This window comes from Urocampus carinirostris, chromosome 13 (genome assembly GCF_059441175.1).
Source record: "Urocampus carinirostris isolate Australia breed hairy pipefish chromosome 13, RoL_Ucar_1.0, whole genome shotgun sequence".
NCBI classification, from domain to species: Eukaryota; Metazoa; Chordata; class Actinopteri; order Syngnathiformes; family Syngnathidae; genus Urocampus; species Urocampus carinirostris.
Genome location: NC_142361.1, coordinates 3,447,012 through 3,471,916, shown reverse-complemented (window position 1 = coordinate 3,471,916; position 24,905 = coordinate 3,447,012). Strand labels below are relative to the sequence as shown.

The 24,905-nt window shown below is 40.0% G+C and overlaps 1 protein-coding gene and 1 long non-coding RNA gene across 3 annotated transcripts in view; one reads left to right on the top strand and one right to left on the bottom strand.

Moving 5' to 3' along the window:
* Nucleotides 1-24,905, bottom strand: part of LOC148353507 (uncharacterized) — a 123,798-nt gene that overhangs the window by 86,993 nt on the left and 11,900 nt on the right. The gene's annotated exons all lie outside the window — the stretch shown is intronic.
* Nucleotides 1-24,905, top strand: part of cdh5 (cadherin 5) — a 72,179-nt gene that overhangs the window by 35,964 nt on the left and 11,310 nt on the right. For both annotated transcript variants that reach the window (XM_088351130.1, XM_088351129.1), the window contains exons 10-14: nt 541-650; nt 2,884-2,986; nt 17,066-17,196; nt 17,267-17,381; nt 23,428-23,560. In XM_088351130.1, coding sequence (XP_088207256.1) covers nt 541-650; nt 2,884-2,986; nt 17,066-17,196; nt 17,267-17,381; nt 23,428-23,560 — 592 coding nt within the window. The remainder of the gene's footprint in view (nt 1-540; nt 651-2,883; nt 2,987-17,065; nt 17,197-17,266; nt 17,382-23,427; nt 23,561-24,905) is intronic.

Below are 24,905 nucleotides of genomic sequence, written 5' to 3'. Positions count from 1 at the left end.
GTTGCTGTTCAAGTAAATTCACTCGGCGAAGGCGACAGTCAAAGAGTTTGTCAGGCGGTACTTGTGAACCAGAGGGGCAGGCAAAGGTTCGGTACACCGGGATAACAAAAATCCTGAGACAACAGTGCTTGGGAGATAACAAGGAAGGCAATAAACTAGCAGAGAGCTAAGGGGACACAGTTTTTAAATAGTGCTGAGGGAACGTCGTGACAGGAGGGAAATACGGTCAGGACAATTGACTGAGGCTGTATGGGGAAAATTGAACCAGTAAGTGAGTTACCAAATAAATTGAGGTAGAGAGAAAAAGATTCTGAAATAGGGAGAAATAAAGAGGGAACCTATAGAGACACAAGAACCCGAGTGTAAAAATGTGACAACGTCTAAAGGCCATGCAACACCATTTGATGCTTTTGTTTGATGGCGAAGGGATTATTTAAAACCAAATGCAGTTGATTTAATCTCAGCTGGCGGTGGCGTCAAAAGCAGCACCTGCGGGCAGCTTATTGTTGTGCTAAGCGATTGTTTGCTGGTTGATTGCAGGTCTGGAGTCATTTGTCATAGTCAACATTGTTGTGGAAGACATCAATGACAACAAGCCTGAGCTGGATGTGGATGAGATTTTTGTGTGTGAGAAAGACACGGCCAACACAGTAAGTGACATTTTTTTGAAAGCTTACCAACAACCCATTTAATGCCATAACATATAAATATGATTTTAGAAGTATTGTCCCTGAGGGCCAAAACGTCATATGTTTTCCTTGTTTTACTTTATAACACTATTGTAACGGGTTTGGTGCTGCTAATCAGTAATTATCAACCCCCTGGGAATTATTTCATTATGGTAAACCATCATAAGATAGCAAGTCAAGACATGTTTATTTGTAAATCTCTTAGAGTCTCAAAGGGCTGCACAGACCACAGATTTTTGCAAACCACAGACTATTATTACACCATCTCCTGATCTAATACCTACATGAGGGCAAGGAAAAACTCAAAAACCTCAACATGAGGAAAATTATGAAACCTTGAGAAGGGACCGCACATGAGGTAATCCCCCTTCCAGGATAACCAGGCTGAAATGAATGTTGCAATAACAAATAATAAACATATTGCCAACACAAAAAAGAGGTTATTCATATGCTATAGAATAAAAGTGTGTCATAAGCTTAGATTTAAACATTTCCACTGAGGTTGCAGATCTAATCTCAGGGGGAAGAACATTTACAGCACCGGGGCCCTAATGGAGAACGCTCTGGAACATGCGAATCTCTTCTTGGCTCTTGGGATCAATAGTAGACCAGCATTTTCAGAGCGGAGGCTCCGAACCGAAACACGGGGAAATTAAATCTGAAAGATATGAGGGAGCAAGTCCATGCATGATTTTGTATACTACCAACAGAACCTTAAAATCACATCTTAAGCTAACAGGGAGCCAATGCAGGTTAGCTAAAATCGGGGTAATGTGATTAAACTTTCTTGTCTTAGTTAAAAGCCTCGCTGGAGCATTTTGTACTAGCTTAAGGCTCTTGATTTTGGACTTCGGGAGACTAAATAGCAAGAGTGGCTTTGATCAGATCTTTGTCCACATATTGAGGAAGCCATATTTTCTAGTGTTGCTTCGTTTTACCGGATAAGTTTGTGTGCGTGAAGGCGGGCCCATATAGCCAGTGGGTGTAGTCAAGCTGTGTGGGGAGATTCATGACATATGGACAACTAGTATTACAGTTAACTCCTCAACAGATCTTATTTCTTTCAAAAAACGACGTAGTCCATTCATTGTCTGGTCAGAGTGGGATAATCGTTCGTGCATGTAACTGACATGGTGCCTAAAATCGTGTGATCACTTAACCGGAAACTTTATGCGCTGAAACGTCCTTGCAGAGTTCATGCATAAGTTCAGTGTTCTTGCAACAAAATGCATACTGGCCTTGTGTGTATTGAAAGCAATGTTTAGATCAGGGGCCTCCAACCTTTTTCAAGCATAGAGCTACATTTTGTTACTAATTAGCGGAAAGGGCACCAAGTTTGATATGATATATTATCTTGATATGAAATGTTATCTTCGGTAGCTTGATGGCTAGCTAGAAAGGTAATTGAGTAAAAGATGAAGATAGATACCTAGCTAAAAGAGTACAAAGCCAACCAAATGGCCGTATAGAAAGTTATAACAAAACTAAAAAGGAAGACAGAATTTAGTTTGATAACTAGCAAAAAAGGTAAAATGTTGGCTAGATACTACTATGTTACCAGGTTAATTGTCAAAAAAGGGTTAAATACACTCAGTCAACAAATACATTTTTTTCACTAGAAAATCACAATAATCCAGCAATGGTGAGCTATTTTCAGAACAGGCGGGCACTTCAACTGTCCTTATGGGTAGCACCCTGGTGCTTGTTGGCACCAAGTTGGAGACCCATGTTTAGATATTGGAGGTATCACAAATGCAAAGAAAGAAGCACTGAACTGAAAGTTCTGCTTGAAATGCATTCTTTCACAAAGCCATGTTTTTAAAACTTTTTTTTTGAGTATTTTCAAAAAACTTGGCAATGTTCAACTGTCGTTTACTAATCAATGGTAAAAGTGAGAAACTTCCTTTTTTCTTATCATAAATGATTCAAACCGTCAAAAATTGCCTGGCACTGGCTCGTCCAATTTAAAAGAAACAACATCTGGCATTGAATCAGTTACCTCATCTAGAAAAGCAGAACCTTTAGGGTAAACTTGCAGCGTTTTGAGAACATTAGGGAGCTGCTTTGTGTTGTGAGACAAGCTATATGATAGTGATGTGTCGTTCGCGAACATACCGGCCATATGAACAGGCTCTTGGAAGCGAACGAGAAGAGCGGACTCCTCATCAATCAGGCGACTTTTTTGTCCCTTTAGGTCATCGGAACGTTGAGGGCAACCGATAAAGATGACGGGCCAGCATCTTTCAACTTTATTCTAGCCTCTCCCAGCTCCAACTTTTCCATCAGAGACTTTGGCAGTAAGTGGTCATTTTTGTTTTCAGTTTGTTTGCTTGAAATACTTCGTAGAAATCTCTACGGCTAAATCCCCTTGTTGCGGGTTGGATACAAAGACATTTACACTTCTGACACAAGGCATTTACCTTCACACTCGTGATTGGCCTTTAAAATTTCCGCCCATGTATTTTAATGCATACTGTAGCAGCCGTTGCAAAACCTGTCATGTGAGAACTGGAGACTTGTGATTTAACACGTGAATGCAGTTCGGTTCGATACAGTGGCAACCGCCAGTGACAAAAACACAGCAAAGAGATGTTTCACATCTGTGTTGCAATCTGGTATTATTTTCCACAGTATAGTTGCTCTGCAAAGTGAGGATTGTATAAAGGTCTGGTGCTACCAACAGTGATGTAGAGCTCAGAGGCAATGGGTTTGGGAGTAAATGTGCGTAATAGGTTAAATGTCTCTGAAATAAGATGTTTGCATTGTATGTGTGGAGTGACACGACTGAATAAGTTAAGGAATGAGGAAGTGGAGAACAACTGGTGTGGAGAGAGAATTTGCTGAGAGGGTTGATGAAAATGTTGTGAGATGGTTTGGACATATGGGAAGAATGATTAGGCCGTTTGACTCAGAGTATGTAGGCGGGATCCAACCATTGAACCAGGGTATGCTCTCTGCTGATGAAGGGTTGCGTTTCACAGCAACTCACCCCTTGTGCTGTGAGCTTGATGTTCGGTGTCACGTTGGGAATAGCGTAGTGGAATGAATGTTTGGTGAATCTAAGAGTGTTCTTAACTCTTGCCACCTCCCACTTATGCAGGGGTGGGCAAACTTTTTGAGTCGCGGACCACATTGGCTTAAACATTTTTTGAAAGGGCCAGGAGGAGAAAAAAAAATGTTGATTCCATTTTTTGTATATAGTGATACCGTCTTGAATACGAAACCTCAGCAATACCTGAGTGTAGCTCCTATGCTGTTAGACAGAGGAAAGAAAACCTACTGGACTTGTTCTATGTTTTAGGAGTTGTAATATTTATTTTGTTAAATATGTTTAATTTCCGGCAGTATGGCAGGGCAGTGGTTAGCACGTGTGCGGCACAGGGCAGGGCAGTGGTTAGCACGTGTGCAGCACAGTTCTGATGTCATGAGATCAAACCTTCCTGTGTGGAGTTTGCATGTTCTCCCCGTGGGTTGCCTGGGTTTCCTCCTTCCTCATGCGCCATGTGCGGGCCATATTCAACTACATTTTCAGAATTTGCTGCGGGCCAATAAAAACTAACCGGCCGCGGGCCGTAGTTTGGACAGTTTGGACACATATAAATAGATGGTTGCTCTGGTCGTCTAGATATATGGGGCTTACGTTTTAAGCAACGCAATCTTAATTCGCATTTTCTTTTGTCGCAGTAGTAAATATGTGCTAGTCCTCGTAATAGACATCTTGAATGGTCACATATTCAGAAAACACATGTTGTAAACAGTACAGAAAATGGTGCAGCTGTAAACTCAATTCAGGGCTGTGCACAAGGTTTAAGTTTTCTTCCTGATACCAATTTGATTATTTTAAGAGTGAGTATTAACTGTCTTCAACCTTTAACTTTATTTACATGAACTATTCTGATTATAAGCGTTGGAATTTTTGGATATGCCTGAAAGCTCAGCGCTCCTGAATGGTAGTGGACTAATTTAGAATGCCTTTGTGTGCCTAAAGGTGGGCTAACTTTGTATTTGGCGGGCTGCATTGGGGAAATATAGTTGCTTATGTTTGAGTGTCAACGAATATACTGAATTGCTTAGCAATTTTTTTTGTTAATTTTATTAATTTCCTGCAATACTGGCGAGATCAAGTGGCGGTTATTTTAGATAAGGCTTTCGTGCAATATCCTCCACTTAGTACATGAAATGTCTCAACACAAATCTGTTTTGATGCAGTTAATACAAAAAAAATTGAAAACAATGTTTGAAAAAAAGGAAGGTCATCAAATGAAACAATTGGGTGAATACTTGCTATTCAATCCAAAACTAACCTGAAACAAAACACCACACACCAGTAATATAAACAGAGAGGTTTGGAGTGGCCCTAACCATTTCCTGTGCCTGAGGGGGGGCCCTCCTCTGTTGCAATGACTGATGGAAGACAGCTGAGGATAATTTGAGGGAAAAAGATGAAATGAAGTCAGGGGAGCAAGATGAGGATTAGAGGAGACAGATGACTGGATCCCGGATCACAAATAATATTTGTACTCTTAAGACTTCTGGCAAAGCCCACCAACCTGAAACAAAGGCTGGGAGGACCAAGAAAAATCTTAATATGATTGCAACTGAGCAAACACTTGAATCAGATCGATACTATTAGCTATTGAAAAAATAGCTAATCGTATCTGAAAGCAGCCACAGTACCTGTGTTTGCTACATACCACATAATTTAGAGGACATAGCAGAACCCCATTCCATAAAGGTCATGGATGTGCTGTTTAAAGCAACAGGAAAAATACTTAAAATACTTAAAAAGAAAAAGGCAAAAATAATTTTACATTTAAATTAATAATTTAAATTAGTCTGTTGCTAAACTAAGAGAAGGAAAAAATACTGTGCTGTAAAACCCTAATTTTAAGGCCAACCGTGGTTGGAAAACCATGGTCAGAAATCCTTGTAATAATTCAAAACTCTTGTTTCAGGGCCAACCCTGAATGGAAACCATTGCAAGTAACCCTAGGAATGCTTTAAAACCCCGGTTTAAGTGCTAAACCCTAGTTTGCAGGGCAAACCTTTGGACAGCTTTAAAATCCTAATTTCAGTGCCAAACCCGAGCCAGTAGCCATAGGAACACTTTAGTTTATGGGCCAAACCCTGGAGACACTTTAAAAGCCTAGTTTCAGGGCCGAAACCTGCTTAAAAACCCCAGCCAGAAATACACTATAACTCTAGATTCAGGACCAAACCCTAGGGATCTTTAAAACCCTAGTTTTAGGGCCAACCCAGACTGGAAACCATGGCAAGTAACCCTAGGAACGCTTAAAAACCCTAGCCAGAAACCCAAGAAATGCTTTAAAACCCTAATTTCAGGGCTAAACCCTAGGAACGCTTTAAAACCCCAATTTCAGTGTCAAACCCTAGCCAGAAAACCCTAGGGATGCTTCAAAACCCTAGTTTCAGGGCCAAACCCAAGGAACATTCTAGGGTTCTACGGTTTTAGGAACGTTTTAAAACTTTAGGAAACACTACGCACGCCCTAAAACTCTAGTTTACGGGCCAACCCTGTTTGGAAACCATGGCCAGAAACCCATCAAATGTTTAAACCCTAGTTTCAGGGCTAACCCTGGTTGGAAACCATGGACTAAAACCCTAGAACACGTTAAAACCTTAGTTTCAGGCCCAAATCATATTTGGAAACCCTGGTCAAAAACCCTAAATGTGCTCTAAAACCCTAGTTTTAGGGGCAAACCCTTGTATGAAATCCTAGCCCTAAACCCTAAGAACACTTTAAAACTCTAGTTTAAGGGCCAAACCCTAGTAGGGAACCCTAGGAACGCTTTTAAACTCTAGTTTATGTGCCAAACCGTATAATGACACCATAGATGGAAACCCTAGGAACGTTTTATAATCCTAGTTTCAGTGCAAAGCCCTCACTTTGAAAGCCTAATTTTAGTGCCAAATCTTAGCCAGTACATGAAGGAACACTTTAAAGCCCCAGTTTCAGGCCCAAACATAAGTTGGAAACCCTAGCCAGTAACACTAGAAACACTGAGTTTAAGGCCAAATCCCAGCCAGAAACCCTAGGAACACTTAAAAACCCTAGTTTCAGGCCAAAACCTTCACTGAAAACCACAGGAACACTATAACACCCATGTTTAGGGCCAACCCTGGTTAGAAACCACAGCCAAAAACGCTAGACAAACTTTAAAACCCTAGTTTCAGGCCCAAACCATACTTAAACCCTAGCCAAAAACCCAAGAAATTATTTGAAACCCCAGTATCAGAGCCAAAACATAGTTGTACACCCTAGCTGGAAATCTTAGAAATAAGTTATTGAGGAAAAAAAAAAACCTAAATCATTTTATTATCAAATCTTATATCACAATTTAATCGTGAGCCTCCTAAAAGGCCCCCACCCCTCCAGCTAAAACACACATTTTCTGCCATTATTTTACTAGTCCTGCCCCTGAGATTAAAAAAAATCTAGCATGTGGGCCCCATCATGTGGGTTTGACACCATTGCTCTCAAATATTGTCACCAGATGTGGGTAGTAACAAGTTACATTAGATTGAGTAAGTTTTGGGACATTTTGTACTTCTATTTTTTAATCACTATACTTTTCACTTTTACTTGAGTATATTTGTGAAGAAGTGTACTTTTACTCCGCTACATTAAGCTACGTTGAAGCCTTTTCTAGGTAATTTAAATCGCCTCTACGTAAATATGTGCATTTCTCTGAGTCCTTTGCTTGCTTTTTTTCTGTCTGGTGAAAGCCACGGTGCGGCCCAAGCCCCGCCCCTTTTAAAGGGGGCTGTTTTAAAGCAAATTGTCGGGTGTGTGATTGGCCAGAAAAATAACTGCACAGAAATCAAACTTAAACTGTATTAAGGTAATTTTAATTTACTTTACCTTTCAAAAGGTTCCTATTTTATTTTTATGAATGCATGTTTTATTGCAGTCTTTTTGTTGGCAATAAAAGGGGCACATTATGCCCATTTGTTGTTCAAAATAAATTCAGATTAAAACTGGATTTCTTATTTGTATTTCTTTAATTTTATCAAACAATTCATTAATTCATTGATAATCTTCAGGCGGTATCATAGAACAGAGTATTCACATAATTCTCCACAGGATGTGCTGCATCCAACATAGTTATTTTGACAGGAGGGAATGTTAGATACATACACCGTTCATTAGAAGGCTTACATCCATCCATCCATTATCTGCGCCACGTATCCTCAATAGGGTCACGGGGGTGCTAGAGCCCATCCCAGCTATCGTCGGGCAGTGGGCAGGGGGCACCCTGAACTGGATGCCAGCTAGTTGCAGGGCACACAGAGAAAGACAACTCATTCGTACCTAGGGACAATTTGAACCAGTCAATTAACGTGGCATGCATGTTCTTGGAATACGGGAGGAGACCGGAGTGCCCAGAGGTATCCCACGCAGGCACGGGGAGAACATGCAAACTCTACTTGGGGAGGATGTGGTAGCTGGACTGAACCTCTGCACCTGTCATGATTACTGATTTGGGGCACCTGCGGCTGCCCCGGTGGCGCCAACAGCCCTGGTCGCTGATTGGCTCCTTGCCACTTTTTAAACCCCCGACTACCTGTTACGATCGTTGCAAACCTTCAGCTCCCGCTAAGGCAAGCCTTCCGAACCTGACTCCCTGTTTTTTGACTCTCGTACGTTTCCCGGCTTCGACCTGTTTCCGTTTGATCACGTCTCTGCTCCTGCACCCGGCAACCCGACCTGCTTTTCCCTCTTTGACACCGCTATCTCTCGCCAGAGAAGTGCCACTTCCGCGTCCCAGCGACCTGCTGCCCACAATCAACGATTACTGCATCGTGGGTGACAGCTTACGTCCCCTTCTCATTAAAACTAACAAACTAACGCAATTGGGTTCCCGTCTCCGTTCTTGATTTCTGACAGCACCGTGGGGCTGTGCGCTATTCACCCAGCCGCTGTGCCGCCCAGAAGGCTTACATAAGTCTTTCAAATTTTTTGTGGCTTCTGACAAATCTATTTTTTTTGGGGTCCAACATGGCTCTTTCAACATTTTGGGATGCCGATCCCTGGCCTAACTTTTTATTCTGGCTGCAGAGCCTGTTGAAAAATAAATTGGCAATAAATGTGCTACTTGTGCTCAATTTCTTTCTTTGGTTTATATTATTATTATTTTATTGTTAAGGTAATTTAATTGACCATAGTTATTTTAATGTAGGGCAGCACGGCAGCGCGGTGGTACACGGCACAGTTCTGAGGTCGTGGTCCTGTGTGGAGTTTGCATGTTCTCCCCGTGCTTGCATGGGTTTCCTCCGGGCAGTCTGGTTTCCTCCCATTCCCAAAACATACATGTCAGGTTAATTGGCTGGTCCGAATTGTTCCTAGGTGTGAATGAGCAAGTGAGTTGTCTGTCTCTGTGTGCCCTGCGACTGGCTGGAAACCAGTTCAGGGTGTCCCCTGCCCACTGCCCGAAGATAGCTGGGATGGGATCCAGCACCCCCTCAACCCTACTGAAGATAAGCTGTGCAGATAATGGATAGATGAATGGATATTTCCATGTATTATTAAATTAAATGTAATTTATTGTTGACTTGATGGATTTTGTTGATTTAATAATCTGATTTTAATAGTTGTTTAAAAATATATTATACAAGCCATTGCTACAGTTACTCGGTATTTGAGTCTTTTTCACCAAGTACTTTTTTACTTTAACTCAAGTATTTTTTTTGGATGACTACATTTTACTTTTGCCTAAGTAAAACAATTCTGAAGTATCATAACTTGAGTAGGAACTCCACCACCTCTGATTGTCACTGAGCTGAATATCTACACTTTAAAAAAAATAGAAAAGGAAAGAAAACATTTTGTTTGTTTTCTGGAAATTACATTTGATAATTGAAAAAAGGGTGAAACAATGATTTGGTCAGGCTACAGTAAAGTCCTCATTAAAGTTCCTTCAAGACGTTTAACAAGATGTTGCAAAGGATGGATGGATGAATTTAAAAAGACATGTCGGGTACACGAGCGATAAGTGCATTTGACAACATGCCATGTGTCTCAGCCGCGCACCACTGAACACTCGCTTCACACACACACACAAGAAGTGCAAAGTTTTGGCCTGGTCAAATATTCACAAGGTACAAGGCCACTTTCACCATCTTGCACCTCTCCGAGTTGCCGCCTAACTTCCTATTGCGCGTACGGACCCACAGTCACTTTTCATTTTCCCCGCTGGTGGGAAAGTGACAGCCACTTGTGTTGACACGCATGTTGCTGCATTCACGGTTCGTACACCTTGGTCAAATTTAAGCACTTTTTAAACACTTTCAAGGCTAATTTTTAATATTCCAATCACTTCAAATGAAGAAATCCAGCGCCGATTAGAAGACCTTTTTTTTTTTTTACTAACAAAGTCGGTATTTTACTGCTAGAACATACTTTGTGGTATTGTGAGCTGTTACTGAATATAATCTATGATCTTTTGTGTTAAAGGACTGCTGTAAAGTGACATGAATTCTGTCATTCTGTTTCACGATGTAACACTTGTTTACAAACAGGGAAAAGTCTCTCAAGGTGTTAAGTAATAATTGAGTCCAATGCAGAAAACATACAAAGAAAAAGTCATGTGTCTAAAAAAGCAGATACATGAGCCAAATTAGGACTCATTTTAATGATATTGATTGCTCGGGAATAGAGTGCGTTCAATCTTTGAAACTGTTGATCTTTTGTTTTGTTTTTTACTTATTTTAAATCATATTTTTTTGCATGATTTTCAGAGGATCTGTGCCTTAATTGGTTAAAATATTATATAATAGTTTTATTTTTATAGCACTGAATAGTTTTATTTTATTGTTTTGCGTTTTCAGGGACTGTGTTGTTGTTTGACTTTAAATCTGTTCAGTATACTGTATAAAAAAAAACATTTGCTTTGCATTTAAAAATAATTTTTGTACATCTCTGAATATTTTAATTTATATTTCATGTGTTTTGCAGGAATCCCCTGCAAAACACATGTAATGACTAAATTCCGTGCATATTTTTGTATTATTACTGACAATATATCATTCAAAAAATTAAACAAATCAGATGAGCCGTTTGGAAGCCGAACGAGCCGACTTCTCTCAGTGAGCTGAGCCAAACGAGCGTTTTTTTTTGTAAATAGAGCCTTTGTCTTTGGTGCGATCCTTAGGAGACGTGGATGCTTTACACCACCATGCCATAATGACAAGCCATTCACTTCAAGAATGACCTACCTTATTACTTGTAAAAGACTGTGATTGAGAAAATAGAGTGTCCTTCTGCGAGAGCTGCGTTAGCAAAACCTAAAATACTGAGTCAGATTTTTAACCTCTGGGATTATCTACCTGTGAAACCTGGTGTTGATATTCAATGTTTTTCTGTCTAGTCTAGGAGAGTGGAATGTCTGTCTGGAGAAATTATGCAGAGTCAGCAAATCAAAAGTGCAGAGTCGACTTTTTTGGGACCATTTTTTCACAAATAGGTCAACCCTTCTAACTGTCTATAAGACATTGTGATACAACTAGGTGATTCTTTTCTGGACGAGGGAAATGTCTTCTTGAAATTTAAAAAAAAAAACGTTTTTGGCATTTTTATCTCTAGAGTGACCTACCAGATTGCTTGTAAAATATTGAGATCCCGGCCAAACTTGTTCGGTCTCAGAGAGTAGAATGTCTTTCCGGGAAAGGTGCTGAGTCAGCAAATCAAAAACGCCAAGTCAACGTTTGTAGGCCGTTTTTAACCACCTGACTGCCTGGAAAAGATGGTGTATGTATTCAATGTCATTCTGGACTGTGAGAGTGGAATGCTGAGTCATATTCTTTGGCTTAGCAGCACCTGTATTGAGATTTGTTCCCAGTTGTCACTACGATATGCAATTATGGTCTGTGAATTGATTCGACTGATCAATAATTGCACAACAATGATAATATATTGGTATGCATTTCCAATTGTACATGTATACATGGCACACATTCAAAGTTCTGGCCAATTTGTGTATTTTGGGTGTGCCTTATAGTCTGGAAAATAGGATACATCGATACGGGATTATGAGATTCACGAAGCAAAGAAGTAAGAAGTATGAGGGGATGCGTGGCAATCAAGGATGACGGAGGAGGCTTTCCCGTCAGACAGGAGGTGCAGGACAGAAGATGTTTAGATCTTTTATAGACACATTCTCTGAGACTGTGCTTGTTTTTCATTGGGCAGTAATAATAAAGTGAAGGCAGTCTAGTTGTGTTGTTTTCTGAAGTGTGTAGTGAGTGGCTCGATACAGCAAGTGTAAGATGCTTAACACTTCATTGTTGTAACTTTCATGACTTTCGTGAATTGTTTTGAGTCAGGTGTCACAATGCCGCCTTGACAATCTCTTACCCTTAAACCAGTGCTTATCAATTATTTTCTGTCGCGCCTTTCCTCTGAAGAGAAAATCCTCTAAAAATTAGCTTGATAGTTAGCTAGAAAAGTAAACTGGTAAAAATCTAAAAATGAGCAAGATAGGTAGCTAAAAGAGTAAAAAAAAAAAAGCCAGATAAAAATCTGGCGATTGGATAAAAATAAGCTAGATATCTTGCTAGAAAGTAGGCCAAAATTTACCTTGATAACTAGCAAAAAAAAAAAAACAATAAGATGAAATGATGGCTAGATAACATGCAAAAAAACGTATAAAGCTAGCTAAAAAGGTTACAATGTAATAAATGATCTTTCTAAAAAGGTAGCCAGATAGCTAGCTAAAAAAAAATATGGACATTTATTTGGTAATTTGCTTTATAAAACCCACGTATTTTAATTTACCGGTAGTTTGTAAACAGATGAATAAATACATTTGTTTAATACATGAACAGATTCTTATTCTGTTCTGACCTAATTATTCAAACATGATTATCAATAATTGAATGGATTTTTTTTGTCTATAAACTCAATGAACTGAAATGTATTCATTTGAATTTCTAAAAACGACAATTCATAATTTTATTACCAAGTTAATTATTGAAATAGGGTTTGCTAGAACCCAACAATTATTTTTTATCAAATCAGACTTTCTTAAATTTTATGACTTCAAACAAATTCTAAAAGGCACAAATATTGTACAAGCATACAATAACCTTCTTTGCGAGCAGACATTTTTTTAAGAGCAGAGAAGCAAAATGTAATTACCAAAGTAAGTCACTTTGAAACACCCAAGACAAGAGCCAACATAAACAAAGGTGTTCCTGTATGAGGTCTCAAAATATTAGAACAATTATGGAGGAGAATATGTATCATTTGCAGGATTTAGAACAATGTTTTAAAATTGAGTGTTAGAAAAGTATAAAAACCCAAGGACATCATCAACTATTTTTTATTGTGGGGATGCTGCGATGGATGCTGGAAGTTGTTTAGATTTCTAATGTGAGAATGGTGTTGTATTTCTTAATTGTTTGTGGCTTTTCTGAAGGCAAGCCATAACATCCCATTTACACCGTTCAAATTCCACCTCGTTGCAAATATTCCCACCATGCAGTCTTTGAAAGTTTATACTAGCCAAACTTAGTTTCCATAAGGTTCTGAATATTACCAATCTCTCAATTACTTCCTGTTGAAAAAACAAACAACAGTCTAAGATGTACACTGGCATCCAGTTGGAAAGTTTCTCCATCGAATGTTTCTTATCTATCTATCGAGATATAGAGATATATATGTGTATATATATATATATATATATATATATATATATATATAAAAAGATAAATAAATGAAATGAAATGATCTGCATTTATATAGCGCTTTTCAAGTCAATGACTTCCCAAAGCGCTTTACAATGTGCTCCACATTTCCCAATAGCGGCCTTGCAGCCATGTAAGGCGCTAACCTGCTTATTGGGGGTATTAGGGGTTCAGTGTCTTACCCAAGGACACTTCGACATGTAACACGGACGAGCCGGGATTCGGACTGGGATCCCTTGATCCCAAGACGAGCGCTCTACCTCCTGAGCTACTGCCGCCCATAGTCAGTTGCAATAAAGAGATACAGAAAGATCTTCATAAATACAATATATAGATAGATAAAACATTCAATGGTCCTTCATCCCCTCTCATTTATAAAATGAATAATATGTGGCCCGCCATTAATGTTGACCGAGGTATAAGATGAATTTGTACACCACACCCACCCAAAAAAAAAAAAAAAAAAAAATCACAATTTCACCAGATGATGGCAGTAGCCCTTTGGCCCCCTGGACTTTCTGTGAAAATATTACAATTTCTGACAGAGCAATAGATAGATAGATAGATAGATAGATAGATAGATAGATAGATAGATAGATAGATAGATAGATAGATACTTTATTCATCCCCGTAGGGAAATTCACACTTCCAGCAGTCTACCCTGTTGTTTATTAACAGATGAACATGTTGCCCTAGGGGTGCTTGTAGCGAAGTGGATGACGTCACGCCAGTTCAAAATTTCGACATCCCTGCGGCAGATGGAAAACTTTTCTTTGTGAAAATCCAGGGATACACCACCTCGTGTTAGCAAGTCCGCCTCGTCTCCGATTCTCCCCGGTTTTCGTGTCTCTGTTTAGCGGCGTTGAAGCCGGATTGCTCCGGGTAGCTCCGGGTGGCTACACTTAGCGTCCGGAATGCTAAATGTGAGCCATGTTTCCGCAAAACACAGCAACTGCGCTCCCTGTGCGCTTCGATGTTTTCCACCAGCACTCGATGATCTTATTTGGTCGTGAGTTCGCATTTACCATGATTACGGATGGTACCGAAGACTTATAACGCCGCTAGCCGCTTCGCTAGCTCCGGCTTTTCCTCCACCATAGGCCCCTTCATCACGCCGGCACGAGAAATCTTCAGGGCAAGGAGTTGGAGTTCCTTGAATAAACGCATTTCTTGTGCGTTAAAACCCATGTCCATAGGATAGAAGTAATCCATAGTGTAGTTGTCAAAACGGGAAGAAAAAACACCGAAGATAGGAGCAGACAATAAAACAACAGGGCAGCTGCTGGAAAAGGCAGCCGCTCGTGGCAGCGCCAGGGCAAACCCATGGTAAATTGAAAAAAAAAAGTTGACTGTGAGGCTTGCTGCTTCCAGGACAAGTGGAAATTTGAGAATTCTTATCATCGAAATCCTGCCAGACAAAACATGCTGACTACAAAAAGCTAACTGGAAATGAAGACTACAAATGTGAAGCAACTGGAAGCTGTTTCAACAGTACAGCAGCGCTTTTTTATGACTCTGCGCGTCAAATAAAAATGCTACAGAGACAAGCTACGAGGTCATGACGCTGATTGCCAAGCAATGCCAACCTTTGGTGCGATCCGTAGATGGAGGGGTATTTTACTGTTCAAAGAATGCCAAACTAATTAACCAGCTACTTAGCCCTCACACATTGTCAGCTTAACAAATCCCACCTCAAAGGTTTGGACAAATCTGAACTACTTCTTAAGTCCACATGTTTGTTTCTAAAATGTATGTGTTTCTTTGAGGCACTACGACTTTTTCATGCCATTGTTGGCTTTTGAATTGCTTATGCTATTTATATATTTTGGAGAAAAAAATCCTGAGCCAAAGTATTTGACTGCTGAACAATTTGCTTTATCGTTGAGGGTTTAGGTTGGCTCAATTGTTTTTTCGTTTTCCAATACGGGTGGGCGATACTGAAAATTCAGGAATAAATCCAATCTAGTAAATACATGGTATTATCGACCGATCCTATTTGCTTTAAAATGTTCTGATCATTGAAAAATTGAACCCTTCCACCTTTAGTTAGTTTATAGTTAAAATACACAAAGCAGATTGTGGGCTGTAAAATGTTTCATTTTTGTTATTAAATAACTACATCCATCCATTGTCTGCACCGCTTATCCTCAGTAGGGTCGCGGGGTGCTAGAGCCCACCTCAGCTATCTCCGGGCAGGTGGACACCCTGAACTGGTTGTCAGCCAGTCATATGGCACACAGAGACAAACAATTCACTCGCTCACACCTATAGACAATTTGGACCGCCCAATTGACCAGACATGTATGTTTTTGGAATGTGTGAGGAAACTGGAGTGCCTGAAGGAAACCCACGCAGGCACGGGAGATATATGCATCTCCACACAGAAAGACTGGTAGTTGGATTTGAACCCACAACCTCAGGACTGTGTCACGGACACGCTAACCACTCAGCTGCCATTCCACCTCATTAACAATGTTATTGTAGAAAAAAAACATTATATATGTATATATATATATCTCCCATCTCATCTCATTAGCTGCACCGCTTATCCTCAGTAGGGTCGCGGGGGTGCTGGAGCCCATCCCAGCAATCATTGGCAGTGGGCAGGGGACACCCTGAACTGGTTGCCAGCCAATCGCAGGGCACACAGGGACAGACAACTCGCTCGCTCATTCACACCTAGGGACAATTTGGACCGGCCAATCCACCTGAAATGCATGTCTTTGGAATGTGGGAGGAAACCGGCGTGCCCGGAGGAAACCCACGCAAGCACGGGGAGAACATACAAACTCCGCACAGTAAGTCCGGTAGCTGGATTTGAACCCACACAGGAGGTTCCCAAGACCTTAGAACTGTGCCGCACACGCGCTAACCACTGCGCCGCCGTGCTGCCCTCTATATATATCTCATCTCATTAGCTGCACCGCTTATCCTCAGTAGGGTCGCGGGGGTGCTGGAGCCCATCCCAGCAATAATCGGACAGTGGGCAGGGGTGACCCCGAACTGGTTGCCAGCCAATAGCAGGGCACACAGGGACAGACAACTCACTCGCTCAGTCACACCTAGGGACAATTTGGACTGGCCAATTCACCTGAAATGCATGTTTTTGGAATGTGGGAGGAAACCGGAGTGCCCAGAGGAAACCCACACAAGCACGGGGAGAACATACAAACTCCGCACAGGAGGTATCCCAGGTATCTTCAGGCAGTGGGCAGGGACACTTTGGACCGGCCAGTTAACCTGACATGCACGTTTTTAAGCTTTTTTCATGGGTTTATGTAAATGTGTGGCATACCACTTAATCACACAAATTACACTTGGTACTGTCCTGGCAACATAGATTTGGCCCTCTTTCAGCCTGGCAGGCGGGATCCAGAAGCAACCCAATTAGGGAGAGGCGCTAAAAGTGTGCCCGTCAGTTACAACCCAGAAATAAACTTTGAGAGTGGTCGAAAGGGGCTCAGTGAGGGACAAAAAGGCTGTGTTATGTATATAAAGAGGCGCTTTGAGGGAATTTTAGAGCGAAGTATCGATCCCTGGACATTGTATTGAGCTGATCCAAGTACTCGCTTAGCATCGATATTTGGATCGATCCGCCTATTCCCAGTTTCTAAAAGGTAGCTTATTGTGCAGGTGGAAAATAACAAATATTTGTTATATTTTTTATTTAGACAACACTGCATACGTGCTGGTGAAACAAGGACCGTTCAACCTGGACGATCCCACAGATTACAGCGTTGATGTAAGCATTAGCGACGGGGGCCGACCAATCCAGACCAGCATCACCAAACTTGCAATCAAGGTCTGCATTTTCTTCATCAATAAATCAACTTCCTGAGATTTGCTCAGTTGGCTCCATTCGGCTTTTGTAGGCGTGCCGCTGCGACACCAGACGTATCCCAACGCAGTGCAAGGCCGTGGCTCAAAAAATGGGAGTCAGTGTCCACGTCCTCGTTGCTATTCTTCTCTGCATACTCACCATACTGGGTAAGTATTTAACATATTGATGAGTAAACTGTGAAAAACGGTAGTAACAGTTACTAGTTCATATAAAATTGAACTCTGTTACCAACCCACACGTTACTCCAAAAGTAACAATATAGTTACAAATTGCTGTAAGTACTTGCATATAAGCTATCTTCCTAGAAATGATTTAAAAAAGCAACATAAGAAAATGAATAGAATAACACATGTACAGTGGACACCAGGGCACTCCAATTTGGTGTCTGCTGGCCCCCTACGGACAGTTGAGGACCGGTTGTGAAAATAGCTCAGTGCTGGGTCATTGTGATGTTCCTGTAAAATGATTTTTTTTTGCTGGTTTACTGAGTTTATTTAGCCCTAGTTTTAATATTTAACCCGGTAATAACATAAATCGTTATTTTAGAAATTCACATAACAAAAATCCAGTTCACTGGCTTTGTAGACAAAAAAAATCTAATCAGGTTTTGGTAATTAGTTTTATGCAATTAATTAAGAGAATGATAATCTATCCATGTATTAAACAAATGTATTTATTAATCTTAATATTGATTTATTTTACAGGAAATGAAACAAACTAAATTCCAATTTGTAGTCGTATGTGTAGAGGGTGTAGAGGAGGGGAATAAACAAACATCCGTGAGGTGTGCCAATATTTGATGTCGATGGGCGTAGAAGTTTCGTGTCCCACTCTCACCTTTTGTGTGCGATCAGTCAGGAAGATGTTAATCCATGTGCATGTAGGGTCTGGAATACCCATGTACAGCATGTTATTGAACAGTTTTTGGGTAAGAGTGGCATTGAAACCAGAACTATAATCCTTAAGGAGCATGCATACATAGCTCCCCTTCTCTAAGTGGCAGAGTACAGCATGTAGATAGATAGATAGAGATAGATAGATACTTTATTCATCCCCATAGGGAAATTCACACTTCCAGCAGTCTACCCCGTTGTTTATTAACAGATTAACATGATGCCCTAGCGGTGCTTGTAGCAGAGTGGACGACGTCACTCTAGTTCAAAAGTTCGACATCCCTGCGGCAGATGGAAATCTTTTCTTTGAGAAAATCCAGGGATACACCACCTCGTGTTAGCAAGTCCGCCTCCTCTCCGATTCCCCCCGGCTTTCGTGTCTCTGTATAGCGGCGCACAAGCCGGATAGCTCTGGGTAGCTCCGGGTGGCTACACGTTAGCGTCCGGAATGATAAACGTGAGCCACGTTTCCGCAAAACACAGCAACTGCGCTCCCTGTACGCTTTGATGTTTTCCACCAGCACTCAATCTTATTTGGTAGTGAGTTCGCATTTACCATGATTACGGATGGTACCGAAGACTTATAACACCGCTAAGCTAGCTCCGGCTCTTCTTCCACAATAGGCCCCTTCATCCCGCCGGCACGAGAATTCTTCAGGGCAAGGAGTTGATTCCTTGAATAAACGCATTTTTGTGCGCTAAAACCCATGTCCATAGGATAGAAGTAATCCATAGTGTAGTTGTCAAAACGGGAAGAAAAACACTGAAGATAGGAGCAGACAATAAAACAATAAATCAGGGCAGCTGCTGGAAAAGGCAGCCGCTCGTGGCGGCGCCGCTTTGATCTGTAGGGCTGTGTGTTAATGTTTGGTGGTAGATGATGGACCCATGTGTGGGAGGCAGGAACTGGAGGTTGGGGTGCTCAAAAGTAAAGACGGTATTTACAAACAAATCTGGACTAAAGTGCTAAACAAATAAGTGGGCACAAAGCAACTAAAATGTCCAAACAAGAAACAAGAAAACTAAAACTAGAAACGGTGAAATTGGAAATAGAAATAAGGCATGGAACAATAGAAACCAGAAACAAACTAACTGGACATGAAAGTAGATATGAAAATGACTATGAAAATCCAGATGACAATGGCAGATGAAATGAAAAATGACAATGACCCAACCAAACTTTGTAGATTAAAATGTTTTGAAAGAGTGTAGGATAATTGGGCACATGTGTGCGGTGATTTTACACACCTGTGTCCAGTTCAAACCTTAGTTGGGGCCCTGTGGTCGTAGGACATGTGTTAGATCCACAGAACACTGTGGCCACAGTTTCCTCTGTCAATCTTTTGGCCCTGTACGTTAACTGACAGGGGCTTTTTGGAAGGTGTGATTAGATGTGACCCGGAACCAGTTTTTTAAAACGTTTCATCACCACCGAATTTAAAGTGACCGGCCGATAGTCATTGATACTTCAGGTGTGAGGTTTCTTTGGCAGCGGGACAAAGGTATAGGCTCACGAGCAGGGTTTTTCTGAAGACTGGACGGAATGGAAATCTGTACTCCCTACGTCGTAATTTTAAAAAAAGAAAATTATGACAGCCTTGGCTCTGTAAAAGCAGATTGTTGGGTGGGAGTCAAATTGTCGTCTGGGAAGACATACTCCAAGATGCAGCATGGAATAGAAGAGAAAATTGTGGGAAAATTATGTGAAGAACCGCAACGTTAATGAGGACTTTATCAGCACTTTAGGTACTGTCTGCTTATCAAACAGCAGAGAACATTCAGTGTCTGAACTATTAATATGCGCGGCTTCTTCATTTCCTCTTGGGTCCCACTGGGTCGCCTTCACTTTATCAAACTCGCTCACCACAGGCCAGATTAACGCTCTCGTCATTATCTGTCGCACCCTGAAGCAATCTCGCGCCGACGCGTCAGCTGCCATACCCGCTCGCCACAAGTTGCATTTGACCCTCTTGAAAAAAAATAACTTTCTCCACTGGTTCACTCGTCTTTCTGTTCTTCTGGTCTGCTATCTGCAAGGCTTAATAATGTGCAGAACATGTGTTTTAAAAGATTAATAGGTTGCTTTCCCAAGCATATGAGAATGAGGCGCGCTCGCTCGCCAAACGGTAGAGGGCAAAGCAAGTGTTGGATGCCAGGAGTTGATAGCAGGACCCCGGAGCTCATTTGTCCTTTCATGCTTTTCATCTTTCAATGTTGCTTTTCATTTTGTCCTTCACTACCTCCCATTTACTCTCTTTTGGGGTTCTAAAAATTTCTACTGCTTCTTTCTCCACATCATTCTTGTCTATGTGGTTTTACAAAAATTAAATACCAATTCCCTATTTAAAACCAAATATGCAGAGAGCTCAGTCAATAGAGATATAAATCCACAAATAAACATCCGTCCATGTTTATATGGACATGCATGTAGATAATAAATTAAAATCAAGTAAACATTTTGTTATCCCTGTAAACCAAGAACAGGCTCATCAGCAGCAGTAACTGAAACAAAGATAATGTGCATTTTGTGAAATACATTCATTGGTCAGAATAAATTACAGGGTTCCTACACCTCTTTATAGCCAAATTTAAGCCTTTTTTAAAGATCTTTCAAAGCCAATTTTCAAATTATTCTAGTACCATTAAAATGAAAAAAATCCCATGTAAATCGTGTGTTTTACATACTCACAAATAGAAAAGAACGGGGTTTGTTTTGTTAACTTTATTCACTAAAAATAAAGTCTAGCTTGCTGCTAGCACATACTTTGTGCTAATTTGAGATGTTTTCGTCTTCGATGAACAATCTGTTTCAGTGAATAGCCAGGTATAGACTGACATTCATTCCCCCATCTCTCCTCAAGAATGCACGAACAGCGTAACTAAATCACACTTGTTTACAAACACAGAAATGGCTCCATACGTGTTTGGTTGAAATGGAGTTAAATACAAAAGACAAAAAGAAGCAAAGTATGGTATGCATAAAAAGCAGTAAAATAAGCCACATTTTGACTAATTTTAATGATATTGATGGCTCCAAAACGGGGTGCATTCAACCTTCTGTTAAGAATGCTGATCTTCTGCGTGGTTTTGCATGTTTTAATTTGCATTTGTTTGCATGTGTGTCAGAGGATCTAACTAAATTAAATAAAATACAATTGTTAATAGTTACATTTTCACCTAGAATTCATGCATTTTGCAAAGCTTAAACGCATCAAAACTATTTTAAGTACTTGTACAAATCCTGAACTAATGATTTTTAACAGTTAAAAATCAAATGGTTTAGCACTGACATTTGTTGTTTTTAACGTCTGACAAAACGCTGCATTTCCCTTTTTATAGTGTAACATATTTGTATAAAATGTACAATCAAAATCTTATTGGCTTGAATGTTCAATCTTACAGAGGCGAGTCAGACTCCGTTTTGTTCAACTGTCTGACGTGATATTCAAATGTTTGTGTGTCACTGAGCTAACACTGTAAGGTCTGCATTGCCAACTTAACAAATAGTATCTTCATTGGCCGTATCCTGGCTAAAGTGGTCCCTAACTTTAGAAATTTTGGTACGCATACTTGATGTTGACGCCACCATTTCTGTATGTTACCGCTCGAGACATAGACGCATGTTGCGCATGATGAACTCGTCAGAGATGCCTTTCTCTGTTGAAAACCCCTGTCCGGCGAAAAACCTGTTTAGCGACAATAATCAACAGTGGATTTTATTGTAGACTATTAATATTATTGGACTAATTGTTAGAGCCCTACTTTGCATTTTTCCCTTTCTTACTCCTCCGTTTCCCACTGATTTTTTTTTACCTTCACACTTTGTCTTTCTCTCTGTGATTACTTCCCTTTTACATTGTATTTGATTATCTGTGTCCTTCTTTGTTCCTTGTATTTACTGTGTTCGTCCGGGTGCTTGAAATCCTTGAAAATGCTAGAGATTTAATGTGTTATCAAAGTCAGGAAAATACTATTTTTGGTGAAATGCTTGAATTGCCGTGTTACTTGGCAGTCTAACAGGATAGACCACACTTTTAAATGAAGAAGAATTCAAAAAAGTGAGGAAAAATTATTCTGATGGTGGCTCCAGTCCTCATTATCGAGCTGTCATGTGAAAGGTTACTGTCCCCTAATGTTGCATCCAAGAAAACAGGTTTATTAGACAATTCATGGAAATGTCGGCTCTTTTTCGAGAAGTGTCTCTTTCGGCTCAGCGTACAGAACCTGGCCTTGCTCTTTTGGTACCCAAACAGCTCCTAAGATTTTTTTTTCTCCCTGAGATACTAACAATAATAATGAAACATTATGCACCAAATTATTTAGTAATTAGTTATATCATGCTTTGTTAGGGGTTCCTTAACAACACATCAAATATATTACAAAATTCACAGATCTGAAGAAAAAGATTTAAAAAAAATCAAACAACTCAAAATCCCTGAAAGGGGGTGAAAATGAAATAAATAAAAAATATATTACCTTTTCAGTGCTATCAATAAATGATAACATGCCTCAAAATAACTATTTACAATTTTGTAAAAACAATTTAGACAGAGATCCTCTGAAAAAAACGCAAAAAATAAAAATAAAAATAGGTAAAACCGAAAGCAAAATATCATGAATCTCTAACATTGAATGCACTATGCTTTTGAGCAATCAATATAATCAAAATTAGTCCGAAATTGGCTCATTATTCTGTTTAATACATACAGTACTTTTTTTGTTGTTCTCCTTTTTATTGAACTCTATTATTACCCAACATCTATAGTTGATAGGACAGACCATGTATGTGCTAGCAGCAAGATAATGACTTTCTTTTAGTCATCAAACCCAATTAAAAAAAAACATTGTTTTGATTTTGCTGGATTTTTTTCCTTTGAAGCCACTAGGGAAAAATAGCCTTGAAAGTGCTTGAAGTTGGCCATGAAAACGGCGTATCAACTCTGCCATTGCCTCTCCCTCATTGCGCTGCACAGGCAAAAATCGCAGACACCAAAAAAACATTCGACTGCTTGTTTTCAAATCGGTTTTCTGGGCTCACAATCTAGTTAGCACACAACCCTTCTTCTTCTTCCTTTATGTTCGCTCCTTTCACGGCCCCATTCTTATTCCTGCTCTAATTTCTGTTCATCTTTACAGACAGGCCTTGGCTGACCGCTTTAATCTTGCAAGACAAAGTTTTCACACGCTAATCGCGTCTGTCAGTCAAACATCTAAGGATTGCCAGCACAACTTTTCCCGTGTCGAACAATCTAGGTCATTTCTCCAGAACAAATGAATAAGCATGTTTTGTTTCTTACAGTGATTGTCATCCTGTTTGTGATGAAGAAGCACTACCACAAAGACTCTTTGGCTGGCATAAAAAGTAGCAGTGAAATTCACGAACAGCTTGTCACCTACGATGAAGAGGGCGGAGGTGAAATGGACACCAACGGGTACGTGGTCTCTAGAAGTCATTCCAGACTATTTATTGGGGTTTGAGAGTTGACTCAATAAAGGGGAAGCAGGAACTGAGGCAAGAGTGCTCAAAAAAAGTGATGGTGTTATTTACAAAACTAAGAACAAAGTGACAAACGACCAAGGGGGCACAAGACAGATGACATGACAACAAAATCAAACCTGACAAAGTGTTAACCAGAAGCAAAGACCAAAATGCAAGAAACAAAGTAACAAACTAGGAGGTGGGGACTACACGACTAAAAAATTGTCCAAACAAGAAAGAAAACAAACCTAGCATGGCAGTGGAAATGAAAATGAACCAACCTCACGTATTGTCCAAAATGTCCTTATACAGGGTCAGGATAATTGAGGACCGATGTGTGGTGATTTAACTTGTGCCCGTTTCCAAACCTGTTTGGAATGATTCAGACTAGTAATGACTTGAAAGATTGGGAAGAAAAACATAAAAAGGAAAAAGTGATAAAAGAAGAACAAAGCTGGGCTAAAAGAGAAAACAAACAAGCTTTTGGGAGACCCCCTCAATCAGTATATTACCAACAATAATGTAATATTCACAAAACTAATTAATTAATAATTAATATTTTTTCACTTTATAGCGAGATGTCTCTGTGTTGTTTAACTAATTTCAACTTTGAACTGTTTTATACTACGCACCTTTAATGTCAAACTCAACCATCTCAGAATCGCTGAAAAACACACAATAAAATGTTAAAAATATTGAGTATTCAATGCAAGCTATGTAAAGCAATACTACATTTTACGTTTGTTATGTAAAACACATTGAATGAAAAACACAGGAAACATACATTGAAATATTTACAGATGTAAAAAAGGAAACAATTATAACATTTTTATACTCAACAAATTTAAAGTCCACCAACACAAAATCCCTTGCGAAAAAATGTGACTCAATTAGCCGGTTTGATTCTTCAGACTGGAGTGAAGGATTAGGTGTAAGGTGCACGGTCCGCCACTGTTATTAACATGATGCAAGGTTTTTTAACCAGTGTGCCACAGGAAATTGTCATTTTTTTAACTTTGCAAAAAAGCATGCCATTATGTATCTTGGGTTTCCTACAGTGATCAGCCAAGTACATTTATCATTCAATGGCTCAAGAAAGATGAAAAAACACAGACATAGTGAATCAGTATATAAGACCTATTTCCTCATTCAATCACGTTTGACACTTTGTACTTTAAGAAAAGAACGTGGCATATTTACTTTCTTACATTTGCAATATCTATCCCCTCTGCCGCGTCTTATAATTTAGTGACCCAGTTTAGCTGAAAGGAATCATGTCACTTTGATGAAATCTGAAT